This window comes from Ornithodoros turicata, chromosome 1 (genome assembly GCF_037126465.1).
Source record: "Ornithodoros turicata isolate Travis chromosome 1, ASM3712646v1, whole genome shotgun sequence".
NCBI lineage: Eukaryota > Metazoa > Arthropoda > Arachnida > Ixodida > Argasidae > Ornithodoros > Ornithodoros turicata.
Genome location: NC_088201.1, coordinates 11,899,085 through 11,916,450, shown reverse-complemented (window position 1 = coordinate 11,916,450; position 17,366 = coordinate 11,899,085). Strand labels below are relative to the sequence as shown.

At 45.8% G+C, this 17,366-nt stretch overlaps 2 protein-coding genes across 2 annotated transcripts; one reads left to right on the top strand and one right to left on the bottom strand.

The window, feature by feature from the left end:
* Nucleotides 1-4,049: 4,049 nt before the first annotated feature.
* On the top strand, nucleotides 4,050-6,402 carry LOC135397073 (uncharacterized). The gene is made up of 2 exons (XM_064628414.1): nucleotides 4,050-6,015; nucleotides 6,321-6,402. Exon 1 carries the CDS (start codon nucleotides 4,437-4,439, stop codon nucleotides 5,940-5,942), a length of 1,506 nt encoding a protein of 501 aa, XP_064484484.1. The 5' UTR covers nucleotides 4,050-4,436; the 3' UTR covers nucleotides 5,943-6,015; nucleotides 6,321-6,402.
* Nucleotides 6,403-9,103: 2,701 nt separating this feature from the next.
* On the bottom strand, nucleotides 9,104-11,578 carry LOC135397067 (uncharacterized). The gene is made up of 2 exons (XM_064628403.1): nucleotides 9,641-11,578; nucleotides 9,104-9,200 (listed from the first exon to the last, which is right to left on the bottom strand). Exon 1 carries the CDS (start codon nucleotides 11,214-11,216, stop codon nucleotides 9,714-9,716), a length of 1,503 nt encoding a protein of 500 aa, XP_064484473.1. The 5' UTR covers nucleotides 11,217-11,578; the 3' UTR covers nucleotides 9,104-9,200; nucleotides 9,641-9,713.
* Nucleotides 11,579-17,366: the final 5,788 nt, after the last annotated feature.

Sequence of the window (17,366 nt, the reverse complement as noted above, 5' to 3'; positions counted from 1 at the left end):
ATAAAGGGAGTCAGTTTTCCGCGGTTTCACTATTCTTACGTGTTTCCCATTCATCGCGGCCACACAGTTTGAGAACTGCCAGAGCGCTTTAGAGTAACCCCTGGACAAAGCTATAGTGCTGAAGATGCAACACTTACGTGATGGCGTCTCGCTTTGTCATGACATTATTTCATAATTAGTCACTAGGTGAGCTTCCTATATAACGCGATATGCAAAAAGTGCCAATTCGTGAATTTCGTTTTGTTCCATAATTTTATATGTATGTATGGGACGGTAACGTACCTCCACCAAAAAAAGAGAAAAAGAAAAGAAACAGATCATAAGGGTTGTTGGAGTGGGTGTGAACTCTGCCTCGCTATGCCACCGGAATGAGTAGTAGACACAAAAACATGGCCTGTCCAACGTCTAAACCAATGGGGCCAATGAAACGCAGGAATTGGAAGCTACCAAAGCTAGCCGGAAAAAAAAAAGCAAGACGGATGGAGGATAGAGGATGAAGGGTGGAGATGCGTTGAGGGTGCATGAGTTCGTCGGGGAGAGCAAAGTATTAGATGAGCCGTTGAGCAAGACCTCCCTTCTGCAGAAAGAGGACAAGGTTTCTTGCTTTAGCGGAACGTACAGCAGAGGGACCACCAGAGACACACACACAATTGACACAGAAAGGTGTACGCTCCACACTCTGTCCTCCAATCAGAAGTGAGAGCCCTATCATTCACGGCAATGATTGGCGCAGAACCTGCTATGCGGTGAAGCTGTTTTTACTGTGTTCGAAAGGTGCGACCTTTACGCCACAGCCGTGTCTGCTTTACACCACACTCAACACCGTCAGACTGCTGCGGAGTCACGGTAAAAAACGACGACGCACAGCTTTCACAGTAGTCTCTCCTACACTCTTTCCCGCTCACTCTTATATACGAAGGTTTTATGCATTTAGAGGCATGTTTAAGCGCACATAATTCGAACGAACCTGTTACAGACGGGTTACGGAAAGACGATCACTGGCTAGTATACTGTCCCGCATATTGGCCTCTATACTCTCCTTTTGCGCTTTGCTATGCGGAGCAGAATGTATTTAAAAGTGGCCGCATCGATGCTCAAAACCTTCCGGTAGACAAATGGGTCCTCGCGTCGTAGCTCCCGTAGAAGGCTATTTTGCAGACCGTACTCTTTCCTCAGCAACCATTCATTCGTCCATAGCTTCTTTAACCGCTTCTTTTCGTGTCAGCATTCACTATCGTCAATGAGAAAAGCAAGAGCCACAAATTTTCGCTTTCTTTCGTCCATTGTGTACCAAGCGCCGTGCACATAAAATTGATGCTGCAACGTTCAACCGCAGCGCGAACGTAATCCCCGGCTTCCCCAGCATCTGAGCCGACATCACATTGGAACACTATCTGTGTAGGCGTTCCAAAAGGGCGTAGCCTCAGCGCCTTATCATTTACCCCTCTCGCTCCTTCAGTCGCTGCGCCGTCAGAAAACACGCTCGTGTGAATACACGGTAACCGTGTATTCACACCAGCGTGTTTTCTGACGGCGCAGCGACTGAAGGAGCGAGAGGGGTAAATGATAAGGCGCTGAGGCTACGCCCTTTTGGAACGCCTACACAGATAGTGTTCCAATGTGATGTCGGCTCAGATGCTGGGGAAGCCGGGGATTACGTTCGCGCTGCGGTTGAACGTTGCAGCATCAATTTTATGTGCACGGCGCTTGGTACACAATGGACGAAAGAAAGCGAAAATTTGTGGCTCTTGCTTTTCTCATTGACGATAGGGAATGCTGACACGAAAAGAAGCGGTTAAAGAAGCTATGGACGAATGAATGGTTGCTGAGGAAAGAGTACGGTCTGCAAAATAGCCTTCTACGGGACCTACGACGCGAGGACCCATTTGTCTACCGCAAGGTTTTGAGCATCGATGCGGCCACTTTTAAATACATTCTGCTCCGCATAGCAAAGCGCAAAAGGAGAGTATAGAGGCCAATATGCGGGACAGTATACTAGCCAGTGATCGTCTTTCCGTAACCCGTCTGCAACAGGTTTGTTCGAATTATGTGCGCTTAAACATGCCTCTAAATGCATAAAACCTTCGTATATAAGAGTGAGCGGGAAAGAGTGTAGGAGAGAGTACTGTGAAAGCTGTGCGTCGTCGTTTTTTACCGTGACTCCGCAGCAGTCTGACGGTGTTGAGTGTGGTGTAAAGCAGACACGGCTGTGGCGTAAAGGTAGCACCTTTCCAACACAGTAAAAACAGCTTCACCGCATAGCAGGTTCTGCGCCAATCATTGCCGTGAATGATAGGGCTCTCACTTCTGATTGGAGGACAGAGTGGAGCGTACACCTTTTTGTGTCAAGTGTGTGTGTGTCTCTGGTGGTCCCTCTGCTGTACGTTCCGCTAAAGCAAGAAACCTTGTCCTCTTTCTGCAGAAGGGAGATCTTGCTCAACGGCCCATCTAATACTTTGCTCTCCCCGACGAACTCATGCACCCTCAACGCATCTCCACCCTTCATCCTCTATCCTCCATCCGCCTTGCTTTTTTTTTTCGGCTAGCTTTGGTAGCTTCCAATTCCTGCGTTTCATTGGCCCCATTGCTTTAGACGTTGGACAGGCCATGTTTTTGTGTCTACTACTCATTCCGGTGGCATAGCGAGGCAGAGTTCACACCCACTCAAACAACCCTTATGATCTGTTTCTTTTCTTTTTCTCTTTTTTTGGTGGAGGTACGTTACCGTCCCATACATACATATAAAATTATGGAACAAAACGAAATTCACGAATTGGCACTTTTTGCATATCGCGTTATATAGGAAGCTCTCCTAGTGACTAATTATGAAATAATGTCATGACAAAGCGAGACGCCATCACGTAAGTGTTGCATCTTCAGCACTATAGCTTTGTCCAGGGGTTACTCTAAAGCGCTCTGGCAGTTCTCAAACTGTGTGGCCGCGATGAATGGGAAACACGTAAGAATAGTGAAACCGCGGAAAACTGACTCCCTTTATTACAACTGATCGTTTTCGTTGGTGCTTGTCAGAACACGATGTATGCACACAGTGGCCTCCCGTGAATGCGCCGCATGACGTGATGATGACCCCGGGGAGCTGCCATGTAGGCTTGTGTAATGACAGCCCTAAAATATTATACCATTACATGGTTAATTTATGATGCCAGACAACTATGAATATGCGTGACCCCACAGTGGCCGGCTTGGGGATAAAATTTTGCACCCCTTTGTCTTACCCGGCGTGCGATACTGCTCATACATTTCTCGTTTTTAAACCAAAATGCTAGCGTCCTGAGCCGATACCTTTTGGTTTGGAACGCGAATGCTGCCAACTCGTTGTTATTAATTAACAGCAACTGATACAACGACTGCGCCGTGAATATGGGGACCCAAAAAGTGTTTTGATGTACACATCTACCGTTGCTTCGACATCCGGGTGTCTCTTTTCCATTTCAAGAGCGATCTTTTCCCACATGGCATGTTTCCTCGGTACATTTCGGTTTTGCTCATCGGCGAGCTTCCACCAGATCGGATGTTGCTCTACCTGGTGTAATAGATAAAAAATAATAGAGCTTGTAACATTGGCAACAGAGGGTGGCTTTCTTTTTCGCTCCGTCCTCCTTCTGCGCGTCAGTCGTCAGATTCTGTGCCCCGCGAACAAACTATCCGTGTGCTTCTTTCTGACGGACGGAGCTGCTGAGCGCAGTGATGTTGCACAAGGCTCTTTGATATCTCGCCAAAAATACAATAAAAACGTGTGCGCTTCATAGATTCTGCTGTGCGATAAGCTCCGCCCGCGACCGAATGGTTGGATGGTTGCGTGATAATGCTGCTACCTCCTTCTCCTCCTTCAGTCGCTGCGCAGTCAGAAAAGGCGCTCGTGTGAATACACGGTAACTAGCTCATCTCGCACTTTCTTTCCCCTTTGCACCTTCGCCTTGCAATGATTCAGTTCCCATTGCAGTGGGTACATACGCATACGGACGCGGCTCCGTCCGTATCTGGCCGTCGTAGGTTTTCATGTACCGATGACCGCGCGAAGCGTTTGCTGCGAGGCGCGTGTCTTCCTGGAACTGACAAATCTCGTGTTGACGAAGAATAAGAAGCTGCCTTGTGGCCACTGTACTTAGTGGTGGAAGAGGAAGAGAAAACCCTGAGTATAGGCATCCCTGTAATTCACGGACCCAACAACTAGGTTCGAAGGTCGCTGCGCGGGGTGAGTAAAAAATCCGTGCAGCATCCCTACGAAGCTTCGAACTCAAAGACAGGACTGTGCGGCAGATAATTAAGGGAGCACCGTCATCCCGGATTACGGCATCAACATTAGGAAAGGTGCCTGCCACTACAAGACCTTTCTCAGCGGGTATAACAGGTGATGTTCGCAAGGTGTCGCCGGTGAAAATATTCCAAGAGGAAGGGGACTAGAAAAAACAAGTATGGAGAATCGCACTTTAGTGACTAAGAATCAGATGTGTGAGCCCAGCGGGGCTGAGGCCGCAGGATTGCCAAGCCACTTACGTATCGAGGAACAACAGAGGAAACTAGTTGTGAAGGCACCAAAACGAAAAATGGCGAATCAAAGTCGAAGCATGACAAATACCGTTCTACAAAGCCCAAAGAAAGGTTCATCTGGACCGAGACTGCCCCCAGAAGAAACAAATCCAGTGAATGAGAACCTCACAGAAAAGCGGCAAATAACAGTAGTTGTTGAAACTGTGAAGCAGAACAGCGAAGATAGATCTTCTTCTGATGATGATAAGGTAGTCTTAAGAACCACTCGAAGCACTAGTAGGAGACACCAGAAAGCTAAATGTAACGAGGCCACAGATGCAGGAAAGGCTGACTTGCAGGTTACCAGGAGAACCGAAAAAGGGAGCGCAAAAGTTCCACTTTACCAGCAGCAGAACAAAACCGACGTGCATGACACTCAACGTGCGTCTCTCCCTGTTGCACGGAGCAAATCGCAAAAGACAGGTAAGGAGAACCTGGACAAGGATTCGGTTACTTTGGGTAGCATGGAGGTAGTTTTGCATGCAGCACATGTCGAAGAGGACAGCTCTGCATCTAACATGCGACGTAAACCAAAGACGCAACTGGCAGAGGAAGATGGTTCTCCTGGTCCTAGCGGTAACGTCACACGGAAAGGCACTCTTGTCCTTACCGTAGATTCCCAGCACGAAGGAACCGAGTGCGCAACACAAAGAATTACGCGCACTCGTGCAACAAAAGCACAGTCGCACAGAGCCGCCAATGAAAACAACGATGCACCGTTGCAGAAGTGTGGGACTCAGCAAAGCCAAGGAGGACATGGAAGAAATATGAAAACAGCAAAAGCTAACAACAAAGAAGTCATAGCACAAAAAATGCAACCAAGTGCAAAAGGCAAACAGACGCAATCGACCTTTAGCGAGGAGGATAAAGGTGAAGACCCTGCTGTAAGTTATGCCATTACAGCTGGTAAAGGGACACTGAAGAGCAAAATGAAAGCACGCAAAGCAGCTAAAGCACTGGCAAGTGCTACGACGGATGACTGTTTCTCAGTGGGTAATGCTCTCCAAAAGTCGAAGAAACCAGTTCCTGCTATTCGTATTATCCCTGCCGCCGAAATCAACGCGGAATCAAACCTGTCTAATATGCACACTCCGAGCGTGAGTTCCCTGATGAAATCTACACCACATACTACTGTGCAGAGCACGAGCAGCATTTCTTCATCAGATCTGGCCGAGGCGGGTAGGCTGATGTTTCGGATGGAAGTAGAGAGCAGAAAACGAAAAGGACCGATTTGTACATCAATTCCATTCGTACCAACAAAGAAGGACAGACTACACAGCTTTTTCGGCTTACTCAACGATGCTGAGCAAAAGACGCGTTTGCTCGAAGAAAAAAAGAACTTTGAAGATTCTGATCCAGAGCCGGACTATTTCAGTGATGCTGATGCGTGATGAGAGGTGTGGGAGTGGATGAGACTACTGAAACGTTATGGCATATATGCGACGCTGCTGCACCTTGTAGCCAGTAAGTCTGATAAAACATCAGCGATAACGCTAGCTATATACGCTTGAAGGAAATATCAGGATTACTGTATTTATTACAGCTTTTGGTTCCCTCTACAGTGACGATGTGTTTAACTGGAGCCACTTTGATGCCGTGTAACATGCACATCAATATTTGATTTGTGTATGAATACTGTGGAAACTTGTACAGTTCTTCAGTACCTTTTACGATACTTGATTGAATGAAGCCGTAGTTAATTTGACATTCTGCTGGATCGTTAATGTTAGGGGAAATACCCTATGAACGCTTCATCTGGCTTGTTTCAGAGTCCTCTGAAGATATGGTGGGCACTTCCAAGAATGCTGTCTTTTGGGTCCGTGTAGATAAAATTTTGCTTTCTGAATGTATCCACGTGTGAAGTATTATTTTCACACGTCAGATTCGCTGCTGTGTGTTTTAGGTTTCAACCCAGTCAAAACGGTTTTTATATTACCAATTTGCATCACTGTAACTAGAAACGAACCCAATAACTGAACTGCCAAACTCGGCCTTAACCTTAGCTGACTATACAGGCGCTGGTGAACCATACTCTCTCTGAACTTGGCGCAGCTGCTCTTCACTTGTATCTTTTCCACCCGAAAGTCAGCTTTTTTAGATATAACAAAGGCCCGGTTTTCGGCTGCGGCAAATTCAAGATTCCGCGCCACCAGCGCGATTTCACGGCGAGTAGTCAACGTCTCCTTCAAACGGGAAGCACTTTATTTTCTTGGATAATGTGGGAACAAAAAATATAAACTTAAATCAAAAGCACTGTTGTGGCTCAGCATTTTATGAGATCTTGTGTTCTCCTTTAACGGCGAATGTCACATTTTGCATTTGCGTTATTCGAGTAAACACAGCCGTAATCATTTTACCAAATAGTCATTTGAAGTTTTCTCGGTTTGAGATTTTCGACTTATCTCATTATTGCACATATGGGTGCAATTGTACATTTCTGTGCAGCGTACATTCTCGAAACTAAAGATTTCTGTGACGAGATATGTCGTCACACTGGAGTTTCATGTTCTTGTGACAAATTTGCCAACTAATTTTACCTTATGTTATGTTATTGCTTCGTTGAACATTTCAATAATGGACATATATGTCCCATCGGTTCATCTCTCATGGCCAAAGGTCGTTTCCAGGGACATTTATGGCAGGATGTGAAAAACCACCTTATGGCTTCGGAGTTCGAACATAACCTGTGGCCGATATGGGATTAGACGTGTGTTTCACTTGACATATTTGACCACTATCAATTTCTGTATTGCTTCAGGCAGGTCCTACATCGCCTGATACAGGATGTAGGATACCCTACGCATGGCACCTATTCAACCTATAAATCACGGCACGGGATCTGAAAACATCATCCGTGTGACTTCCTACGATTAGTTTTTTTTTTTTACAATATTGTCTACGGTTAGCCAGCTGTTAGACGTTAAACATTAGACATCTACTACACGCTCAAAAAGTGTCTATTAAGCTACGTTAAAAAAAAATCTCAACTGTGCAACGTCTAAGCGAGGTCTAGTAAACGACTTTTTTGCAGAGTTAGAGGTAACTCGTGTAACTAAGTTCCTAAGTTCCTGTAACGAACTTGTAACTTAGCCCGGTACTTTTGCGCCGTGATAACTTTCAGAGGAACTCGTTTCTTTTTCAGGTAACTTTGCCAAAGTAACTTAAGTTCCAGGTTACTTTTAATTCGCGTTTCACTCACGTCCACATATTTTCTTGCTTTCTCTCCGGTTCTTTCATGGCATTTTTTGCCATGAAACGTGATATTCAATCAATGACAGTATTTTATTCAGGAAGTAAGAACCGCCGCCATTGAAATGGAGCTGAACCCTTGTGCGCCCACAGGGAGTGAGATCCAAAGCGTTCGAACGCACCTCTTCCAGAGACACGTCATCATGACGTTGGTAGACAGACTGAAACGAGAGAAATCGGAAGGAGAGGGCTGGGTTCCATGAATGGGTACTTCTTCGCTGCCTCCTATTGACAGAAAAGTAGGACCAAATGTAGCGTCCCTTTCAGGAACCATTGTAATCATGACTCAAAACCATGACTTTCGGGCGCGATCTTGTTCGCCTCAAGCTTCGAGCGTAGTTCAATTCTACCAAATTTGTGGCACTGTCGAACACTATGACGTCATTTTTTACAAAGAGGGAGAGGTCTACTGTTGGACATAAACGAAAACGATCTAATCGTGTTGCACTCCTCCGCAGGCAACTCAAGGTCTAACTGAACTGCTGACGCGCGCTGCACTTGCGTAATGCTATTTTGTGTCCGAAGTAGCTTGCAAGTATCTCGTTCTTTTTTTTTTTAAGTAACTCAGTAACTGCGAGTTACATTTCAGGCTGAAGAACTTCGTTATTAACTTATGGCGCTTTCCACTGGCAGAGCTGGATGAGATTTTTTTGCCACGGGAATGGACAAAAACTGTTCCATTGGCAGAATCGTGTCAGACGCTGAATGTTTCATTGGCGGACGAAGGGCAAAACGTTTGCTTGGAAGAGCAATAGTTTTTGGCCCACGAGACGAAAGCTATCCCAGGAAAGCACGGGCTCACGTGCTATGCGCCGCGCGTGCATCGTACCTCGAACGATGGTTAGCATTTCATTCACGGAGCAAACCCATGTGACCCCGCCGGGAGCATGCACTCAAACCCCACCCAGCGCGGGGCAAAATCTGCTCTCCCAATGGAATACACCATTCGTTACATATTGTTGAATGCAGCAATAAACAACACAGAGAACAAGAAGTTGACGCCGCGGTTACTTATGTCTGGATAACAACTGCCCAAACTTCGTACACTTGTGAAATTCATTTCGACTGCTAAAGGAGAAGCAGTCCTGACGTCAACTTCTTGTCTTCTCTGTGTTGTTTATTGCTGCATTCAACCAAGTCTAGATACCAACTACCCAACCAACCAATCAACCACCAACTTCGTATACAAGTTCGTGCCGCGAAATCTTGAATTTGCCTCGGCCGAAAACCGTGTCTTAGTTATATGTAAAAGAGCATATTTTCGGTTGGAAAAGATACAAGTGAAAAGCAGCAGCGCCAAGTTCAGAGCCAAGTATGGTTCACCATGCAGTGCCTGTGGAGTCAGCCAAGGTTAAGGCCGAGTTTGGCAAGTTCAGCTATTGGGTTCGTCCAAGTTATATCTGAAATGACAGTGATGGAAATTGGTAAGGTAAAAACCGGTTTGACTGGGTTGAAGCCTGAAATACAAAGCTATAAATGTGACGTGTGAAAGACAACATTCTTGGAAGTGTCCCCCATATTTTCAGTGGACTCTGAAACAGGCCAGCGAAGTGTTGACAGGAAATTTTTTCTCCCTGGCATTAACGCTCCAGCAGAATATCAAAATAACTAGGGTTTTATTAAACGAAGTAACGGAAAGGCACCGAACAAGTTTACAACTCTCCATAGCATTCATACACAATTGGGCATCAAATCTTTACGTATTACACGGCATCAAAGTGGCTCCAGTTAAACACATCACACTGTATAGGGAACTGCAAGCCGTAATAAAAACAGTAATCCGGATATTTCCTTCAAGAGTATATAGCTAGCGTTATCGCTGATGTCTTATCAGACTTACTGTCTACAAGGTGCAGCAGCGTCGCATATATGCTATAGCGTTTCAGTAGTCTAATCCACTCCCACACCTCTCATCAGGCATCAGCATCGCTGAAATAGTCCGGCTCTGGATCAGAATCTTCAAAGTTCTTTTTCTCTTCGAGCAAACGCATCTTTTGCTCAGCATCGTTGAGCAAGCCGAAAAAGCTGTGGAGTCTGTCCTTCTTTGTTGGTACGAATGGAGTTGATGTATAAACCGGTCCTTTTCGTTTTCTGCCCTCTACTTCCATCGGAAACATCAGCTTATCCGCCTCGACCAGATCTGATGAAGAAATGCTGCTCGTGCTCTGCAGAGTAGTATGTGGTGTAGATTTCAGCAGGGAACTCATGCTCGGAGTGTGCATATCAGACAGGTTTGATTCCTCGTCGATTTCGGCGACAGGGAGGATAAGAATATCAGGAATTGGTTTCTTCGACTTCAGGAGAGCATTACCCAGTGAGAAACAGTCATCCGTCGTAGCACCTGCCAGTGCTTTAACTGCTTTGCGTGCTTTCATTTTCCTCTTCAGTGTCCCTGTACCAGCTGTAATGGCATAACTTACAGCAGGGTCTTCACCTTTATCCTCCTCACTAAAGGTCTGTTTGCCTTTTGCACTTGGTTGCATTTTCTGTGTAATGACTTCTTTGTTGTTAGCTTTTACAGTTTTCATATTTCTTCCGTGTCCTCCTTGTCTTTGCGAAGTCCCGCACTTCTGCAACGGTGCATCGTTGTTTTCATTGGCAGCCCTGTGCGACTGTGCTTTTGTTGCACGAGCGCGCGTAATTCTTCGTGGTGCGGACTGGGTTCCTTCCTGCTGGGAAACTGCGGTAAGGTCAAGAGTGCCTTTCCGTGTGACGTTACCGCCAGGACCAGGAGAACCATCTTTCTTTGCCAGTTGAGTCTTTGAAGTTGCTTTGCGTCGCGTGTTAGATGCAGGACTATCCTCTTCGACAAGTGTTGCATGCGAAACTACCCCCTTACTACCCAAAGTAACCGAATCCTTGTCCAGGTTCAACTTATCGGTCTTTTGCGATCTGCTCCGTGTAGCACGGAGAGCCACACCTTGAGTGTCATGCACGTCGGTTTTGTTCTGCTGCTGGTAAAGTGGAACTTTTGTGCTCCTTTTTTCGGTTCTCCTAGTAACCTGCAAGTCAGCCTTTCCTCCATCTGTGACCTCGTTACATTTAGCTTTCTGGTGTCTCCTACTTGTGCTTCGAGTTGTCCTTAAGACAATCTTCTCATCATCGTCAGGAGATCTATCTTCGCTGTTCTGCTTCGCAGTTTCAACAACTGCTGTTATTTCCCGCCTTTCTATGAGGTTCTCATTCACTGGATTTCCTTCTTCTGGAAGCAGTCTATGTCCAGATAAACCTTTCTTTGGGCTTTGTAGAACGGTATTTGTCATGCTTGGACTTTGATTCGCCATTTTTCGTTTTGGTGCTTTCACAACTAGTTTCCTGTGTTGTTCCCTGATACGTAAGTGGCTTGGCAATCCTGCGGCCTCAGCCCCACCGGGCTCACACATCTCATCCTTAATCAATAAACTGCGATTGTCCATACTTGGTTTTTCTGGTCTCCTTCCTCGTCACTGGCGACACCTGTTATACCCGCTCAGAAAGGCCTGGTCTTGGCAGACACCTTTCCTAATGTTGATGTCCTAATCCGGGATGACGATGCTCCCTCAATCTGCCGCACCGTCCTGTCTCTGAGTTCGACGCTTCGTATGGGAACTCACGGATGTTATTGTATATTCTCACCGCACGCAGCGACCTTCGAATCTTTTTGTTGGGTCCGAGAATTACGACGATGTCGACTCACGGTTTTCTCTTCTACTTCATCGTCCTCGGAGCAGTGGAGCTTCTTCTTCTTCGTCGTCAACACGAGATTTATCAGCCCCAGGAAGACACGCGCCTCGCAGCAAACGCTGGTGCGGTTTCGCGCGGTCATCGATGCATGAAAACCTACGACAGCCAGAAACCGACGGAGCCGCCATGGCGGCCAGTGCGTGTTTACCCACTGCAATGGGAACTGAACTATTGCAAAGCGAAGGTGCAAGGGGGAAAGAAAGTGGGAGATGAACTACTTATCGTACGTATTTACTTACGGAATGAAGGCTGACCACTAAAGGTGCACCATTGCAATGTTGCAAGTTTAGTGGTCAGCCTTCATGCCGTGCGGCGTTTTGTGTTGTTTGGCGTGTGGGTTATGATAGCTGCCTGTTATCGCGATCAAAAACGCGCAATGCGCTTCCCTGTACCTGGATAGCAGAGCCCGATTGGTGTTGCTCGCGTTAGCACCATAGACTCTTTTGGTGTTTGTAATGTGCACATCAACATTGTCGGGCGCGACACCATGATTCTGGTGCCTTCTATTGCTTGGTGGGCGCACTAGAAAGACGTATGTTTTAATGTGACTGTTAGAGCGGTCTGGTGCGGTTCACAGACACCAGACCTATACAGGCGCCAGAGTACGAGCACTACGCAATTTACGGTTATCATGAGGTCGTTAGCACAACTTTTTTCGAAAGGGATGATAATTCGCTTCGCAAATAAGTCCATGGACTGTAGAAACTGACACGCTTTCGCGGCTTTCACTCGAGTTTGAAAACGAAACTTTACACTCTCCTTGTCACATAAGACAGCGCCAGCGCCATCGGCATTAGTTATTAGGCATTAGGCATCAGTGTGTGTTGTGAACCATTTGAACTCGCCGAGCTGACGCTGGCCTAGGTGGAGTTAGCCAGCGTTGTACCCGTTAGCGAGATATGGTATCGCGATACCGATACTCGTTACTTGAGTAAAAAGTATCGAAATACCGATATCGATACTTCTTTTTCGAAGTAACGGAGTACCGGTACCGTTACTAAAAAAAAAATAACGCGATACTTTGGGCGTTACTTTTGTTTTTAATACGAAGATGGCGCAACATAGAAATATCGCTTACGTGAACAGCTTTGCTTTTATCACTAGCTGGTTCTTGAAATCGTCTTCTGCCCCTTGCAAGCCGTGGTCACCCCTGCAGCTGACAGAGGCCAGTGTGACAGTTACGTTGGTGTCAGGCCCACACTACCGTGGAGTCCAATGACCAAAGAATCCTATCCGAAGTTAACAATGCCACAGTATTGCGAGCGTGACTCAGTGAGAGACGGCACCTTAGCAGTGGAATCCAGAGCGCACTGTCAAAGTCTTGACCTCTGTTCGCTGACCTCAACTCTTTTGTTGAGCACAGCCTGATTATTTCCTTCAGTTTCAAAGAAAAACAGTGAACACGTGTTTGGTATATAATTCCATAATTCCGGTTACGGAGCACGTAGGCGAGTCCACAAGCTTCTTATCGAGGGCTAGGCGGACCATTGACAATGAATAAGAGTGAGAAATATGGTCGGTGAAGAAAAGGCGGGGCACTAAAAAGTATCGGTATCGGTAACGATACAGAAATCGTGTTACCATAAATTTGTAACGGAAATACTTTTCTGATACCGACTTATGAAAGTATCGTGATACGCACTCCGATACCGAAAAAGTATCGATTACTGTAAGGCGTTACTTGTAACGGCGATACCAACAACAGTGAAGTTAGCGTTCCGTCCTGGTTTTCAACATAAAAACCGAGCCCAAATGTGAGCAACTTTGAATTGTGTTTCAGAAGTTCTGCATTATATGTCGTAGTTTACTTTCCAACCTGTGCACGAATGGAAGTATGAGAAAATACAAGCGTTGCATTCGGGGCAGATGTGACGACTGGTCGTCATAGCTCATAATAACCCATAATAATAAGAAGACTGGTCGTTGATGCGACGTCTTTGAATGTGCGTTTCGTCCGGCATCACGTAGACTGTGATTATTCCTTGGATATGGACTACAAGAAGAGAGGATGAAAAATCTGACGGATGAGTCGATCGAGTATGCTTTTTCTAAATTATAACCGTAACGCATGTGGTTATTGACACTTGTACCTTTCTGTACTTTTATATTTATGCTATGCACGCTTCTCATCAGTGGTAGCCATAATATAGACAGTTTTGTTACACGTACTTCTCTGTTTATATTTCTTATTATATTCAATATACTATATGGCAAAGAATTAACAACCTGCTAACAGCTGGGACACCTCCGCAGCAGAAACAAATCTTTGATATCTTGTTGTAGTGTTGACTGATTAGATGAGTCGCGAGCCTTAATGAATACGTCCCAGGCAGCTTTAGTAAGGGACATAGGTGGGGAGTAACGCGTTACAAAGTAGTGCGTTACCGGTAACGCGTTACACTCGAGTAGTGAAATATGGTAACGCATTACATTTGGGAGAAAAGTAATGAGTAACGTAACGTCATTACATTTTTAACAACTAACGCGTAACGGCGTTATGCGTTACTGGGTGTTCGGGAACTTGAAACCTTGAGCGAGGACCCTGCATGCAGAATCCGGGAAAATCCCCGATTTTTTCTATTCCTTTTCAACAATGACAAGAAGGTCACATCGACACCCACGAAGAACGCAAAAGAAGGGTTGTTGACCTACCCTGGTTGAGGTGCCACCTTTGTTTACCACCTCTGTTTTTCAGTCCCTCTGGTATTTTTCCGACGAATGGGGCAAAAGCGGCAGAAAAATAGCCTCTGCCCTCGGAACAAGTAACAAAGTACCAAGGAATTGGCTGTTTGGATTTGTACTGTATGAGATAAAAGGTCACCGTCTCTATCAACTTTGACAAGGAGCACTCACTGGTCATTAGGCGGCACCTCAGCCCAACGGGCGAAGCTCATCGATGAAAATTTTGAACATCAGCTACTTCTGCGTTGCAATAGATCGTACATGTAAGTTGTGTTCATGCGTGACCTTGTTTGTGCCCAACATCGCTTGTATTTATTTGCAGAATGCACTTATGTGACTCAACCAAAAATGGTACATATTATAAGGACAACTGGTGAAGTAATGCAAAAGTAACGGCATTACTTATAAGAAGTAACGGCGTTAGTAACGCGTTACCTACACCGTAACAGTAATGAATAACGTAACGCGTTACTTTTCGAAAAAGTAGTGAGTAACGGTAGTGCACTACAAAATAAAAGTAACTTCCCCACCTATGGTAAGGGAATAACGAGCAGAGCGTGTTGGTTGAATGTTGCACGTTCATGTATGTTATATTGCAATCCACGATCCCTTCATGGTGTTTTCTTATGCTCGTCTGTTGAACATTATGCTGTTTCACGTACTCGGTCCCGTGAGGTACCTGGTTCCTCAGTGTTTGTTGAAAAACAAACAGGGCAGCACAAACATCATGTTCGTGCTGTGGTGCCGCGCTTGTGCTGTCCTGTGTTTGTTCCTTTATCTCTCTCTCTCTCTAACGTCTTCAGCTCTGCATAGCTTTTGGTGTCTTGTGAGGGTCCTGAGGAACGAAATACATCGCGGGATTGAATGCTTGGGACATCATAATGTTCAGCAATGGAGCATCACAGGTACCACTGACGGCAGGTACCACTGACGGCAGGTACCACTGACGAAATGCAGTCCACTGCATGAAAGCCTGTATCCATTAAAGGAAGGCTTCGGTGTTTTATATTTTTGTTGTTAATTTTACGCACTGGTACGAGACTTGTGAACGCACCACATGTCAGCTCACAATATGCCACAGAAGTGTAACTACGACAAGTACACTACGTAAGCGAGAAACACAAATTATCGTTGCTTTTAAAGCTTTCATGTAGATTTCCGACTTTCCTATTGCATTTAACAGTGATTTCTTTGCGGTGAGTTGCTTGAGTCATAATACATACTCAATTCCTTCCTTTCGGAAGTCAAAAGAGAGTTTAATGTCACACAGCTTTTGATGGTACGTTTAATGAACAGATAGTGTGAACATTGTGTGCTGTCAACTAAAAGAACTTATCTAGTTATTAAGTGCATTCAGAAAGTAAATCGCGGCATTTGCGGTGGCAACATATAGTCAGAATCAGAGGTGAAAATCCTGAGCTTGGGCGAGGGAGAAATGACTGCACACACACATACACTGAGCTCAAACTGGCAAAGAATGTATCAGATGACAAGGTACACATATAGGGGGCAAGCGTGAATCAGCCTGCCTGCGTTTACGCCATGTTATCTGATACTCCGAACCGCATTGTCAGTCAAGTGATGACAGAGAAGAAGAATACTAATAAGTTAGTTAGGAAGCAAGCGAGATTGAATATAATTCCATGATGCAGAAACTCAAGACGCAAAAAAAAAAAGAAAAATAAAAGAAGAAGAAGAGAAATGATGTGGGGGACACATGACCAACAATGATGCCAATATGCCCGTCGTAGACTAGTCACCTAATATTCATTAATTAAGTCTTTAATTAGAGGCTTTTGGGTGGTGGTGGCGGTGAAAAGGCTCGCCGTTGTCGGCCTCACACAGGTGGGAGCAGAACGGGAGCCAATCCTCGTTGGTAGCCATTCAGTTTTTAAAAATTCATGAAGCGCGCTCGCCCAGAGGAAGAACAGTCTCTGTTCGAAATACATATCTAATAAATCAGCAATACAAAGTACTTCTCCTATACATGGTCACAACACACACCTATGTGTCCATAGGTACCTCTCCTACTTGATGACAATCTATTTTGCGCAGCATCCAACATCAACAATCAGCATCAACAATCCAAATCATAATCCGAAGGTCGGCGTACGTGGCAGAGTTACGCTCGTTGACAACCTAGCCAGTGGAGACACCACAAAGACTGAACGCCGATATTTCTGCATAGTATGCAGCATGATCTATTGTGCTTCTGTACAAAGCAGTAACCGTGCCTGAATCCTGAGTCAATGCCCACAGTATGGCTGGTAGCGTCAACCAAATCACAAATACAAAATGCAGAATAGTATCACATGACAACGCGTGTCTGTGTCCTTAGGACGAGAGCCGCGGCTATTTCGAACCGAGATTGCTCTTCTTTTGTTGGCATGGTATTTAAAGGGTTAGGGATGATGTGTTAAGGGTACAGGGGTATGGCAGGTCGACAGTTCGGTGGGTGGGAAAAACTCATCCTCATCATCGTCATTGAGAAGCGAAGACGTTGTTTCTTCGAGCTCCCGCGTTAGGCCTAACTACTTTCTTGAGCACACAGAAGTTCCCGGGACCCTGTTAATTCGAGTCACCAGGGGCTGTTGGAGACTTCATCGGCCTCACCATGCCTAAGGACTTCACCCCCACGAAAGACCTCTGCTTCACTGTAGAGGCTCCTGTTGAAGCATCATAGGCTGACGTCGTGGATGCTATCACCGACGTTGTTGGGCTAAATGGCCTAGATACCGTCCAGTACCAAGGTGGTACATCGTTTCTCGGTACGTTGTACACAACTGCCGCCTACCATAAGCCCCTCAAGGTGAGTGGCCTCGTATTTGGCGAAACGCGGGTCCCCGTGAAGCCAGTAGCGCCGCACGTTATTCGTGTGACTTGTATGTATCTACCCGCGTACGTCCCGGATGAATACCTCCTTCGTACCCTCGCTCCGTTTGGAAAAGTCGAAAAGTTGGAGAAGATGTACTCCAAAGACAGGCCAACGATCAAAAATGGACAGAGAGTTGCATGTATGCAAATGAACGAAAATAACAAAGTCCCAAACTTCATTCGGGTTCTTGGTCACCGTGTCACCTGCGACTATCCAGGAGTGCGCCGTGTTTGCAGCAAGTGCAAACGCGGAGGTCACTACTGGGCCGCCTGTACTACGCCGTTTT

Coding starts and splice junctions, on each gene's coding strand:
- LOC135397073 (XM_064628414.1), top strand. CDS start 4,437: ATGGAGAATCGCACTTTAGTGACTAAGAATCAGATGTGTGAGCCCAGC.
- LOC135397067 (XM_064628403.1), bottom strand. CDS start 11,216: ATGGACAATCGCAGTTTATTGATTAAGGATGAGATGTGTGAGCCCGGT.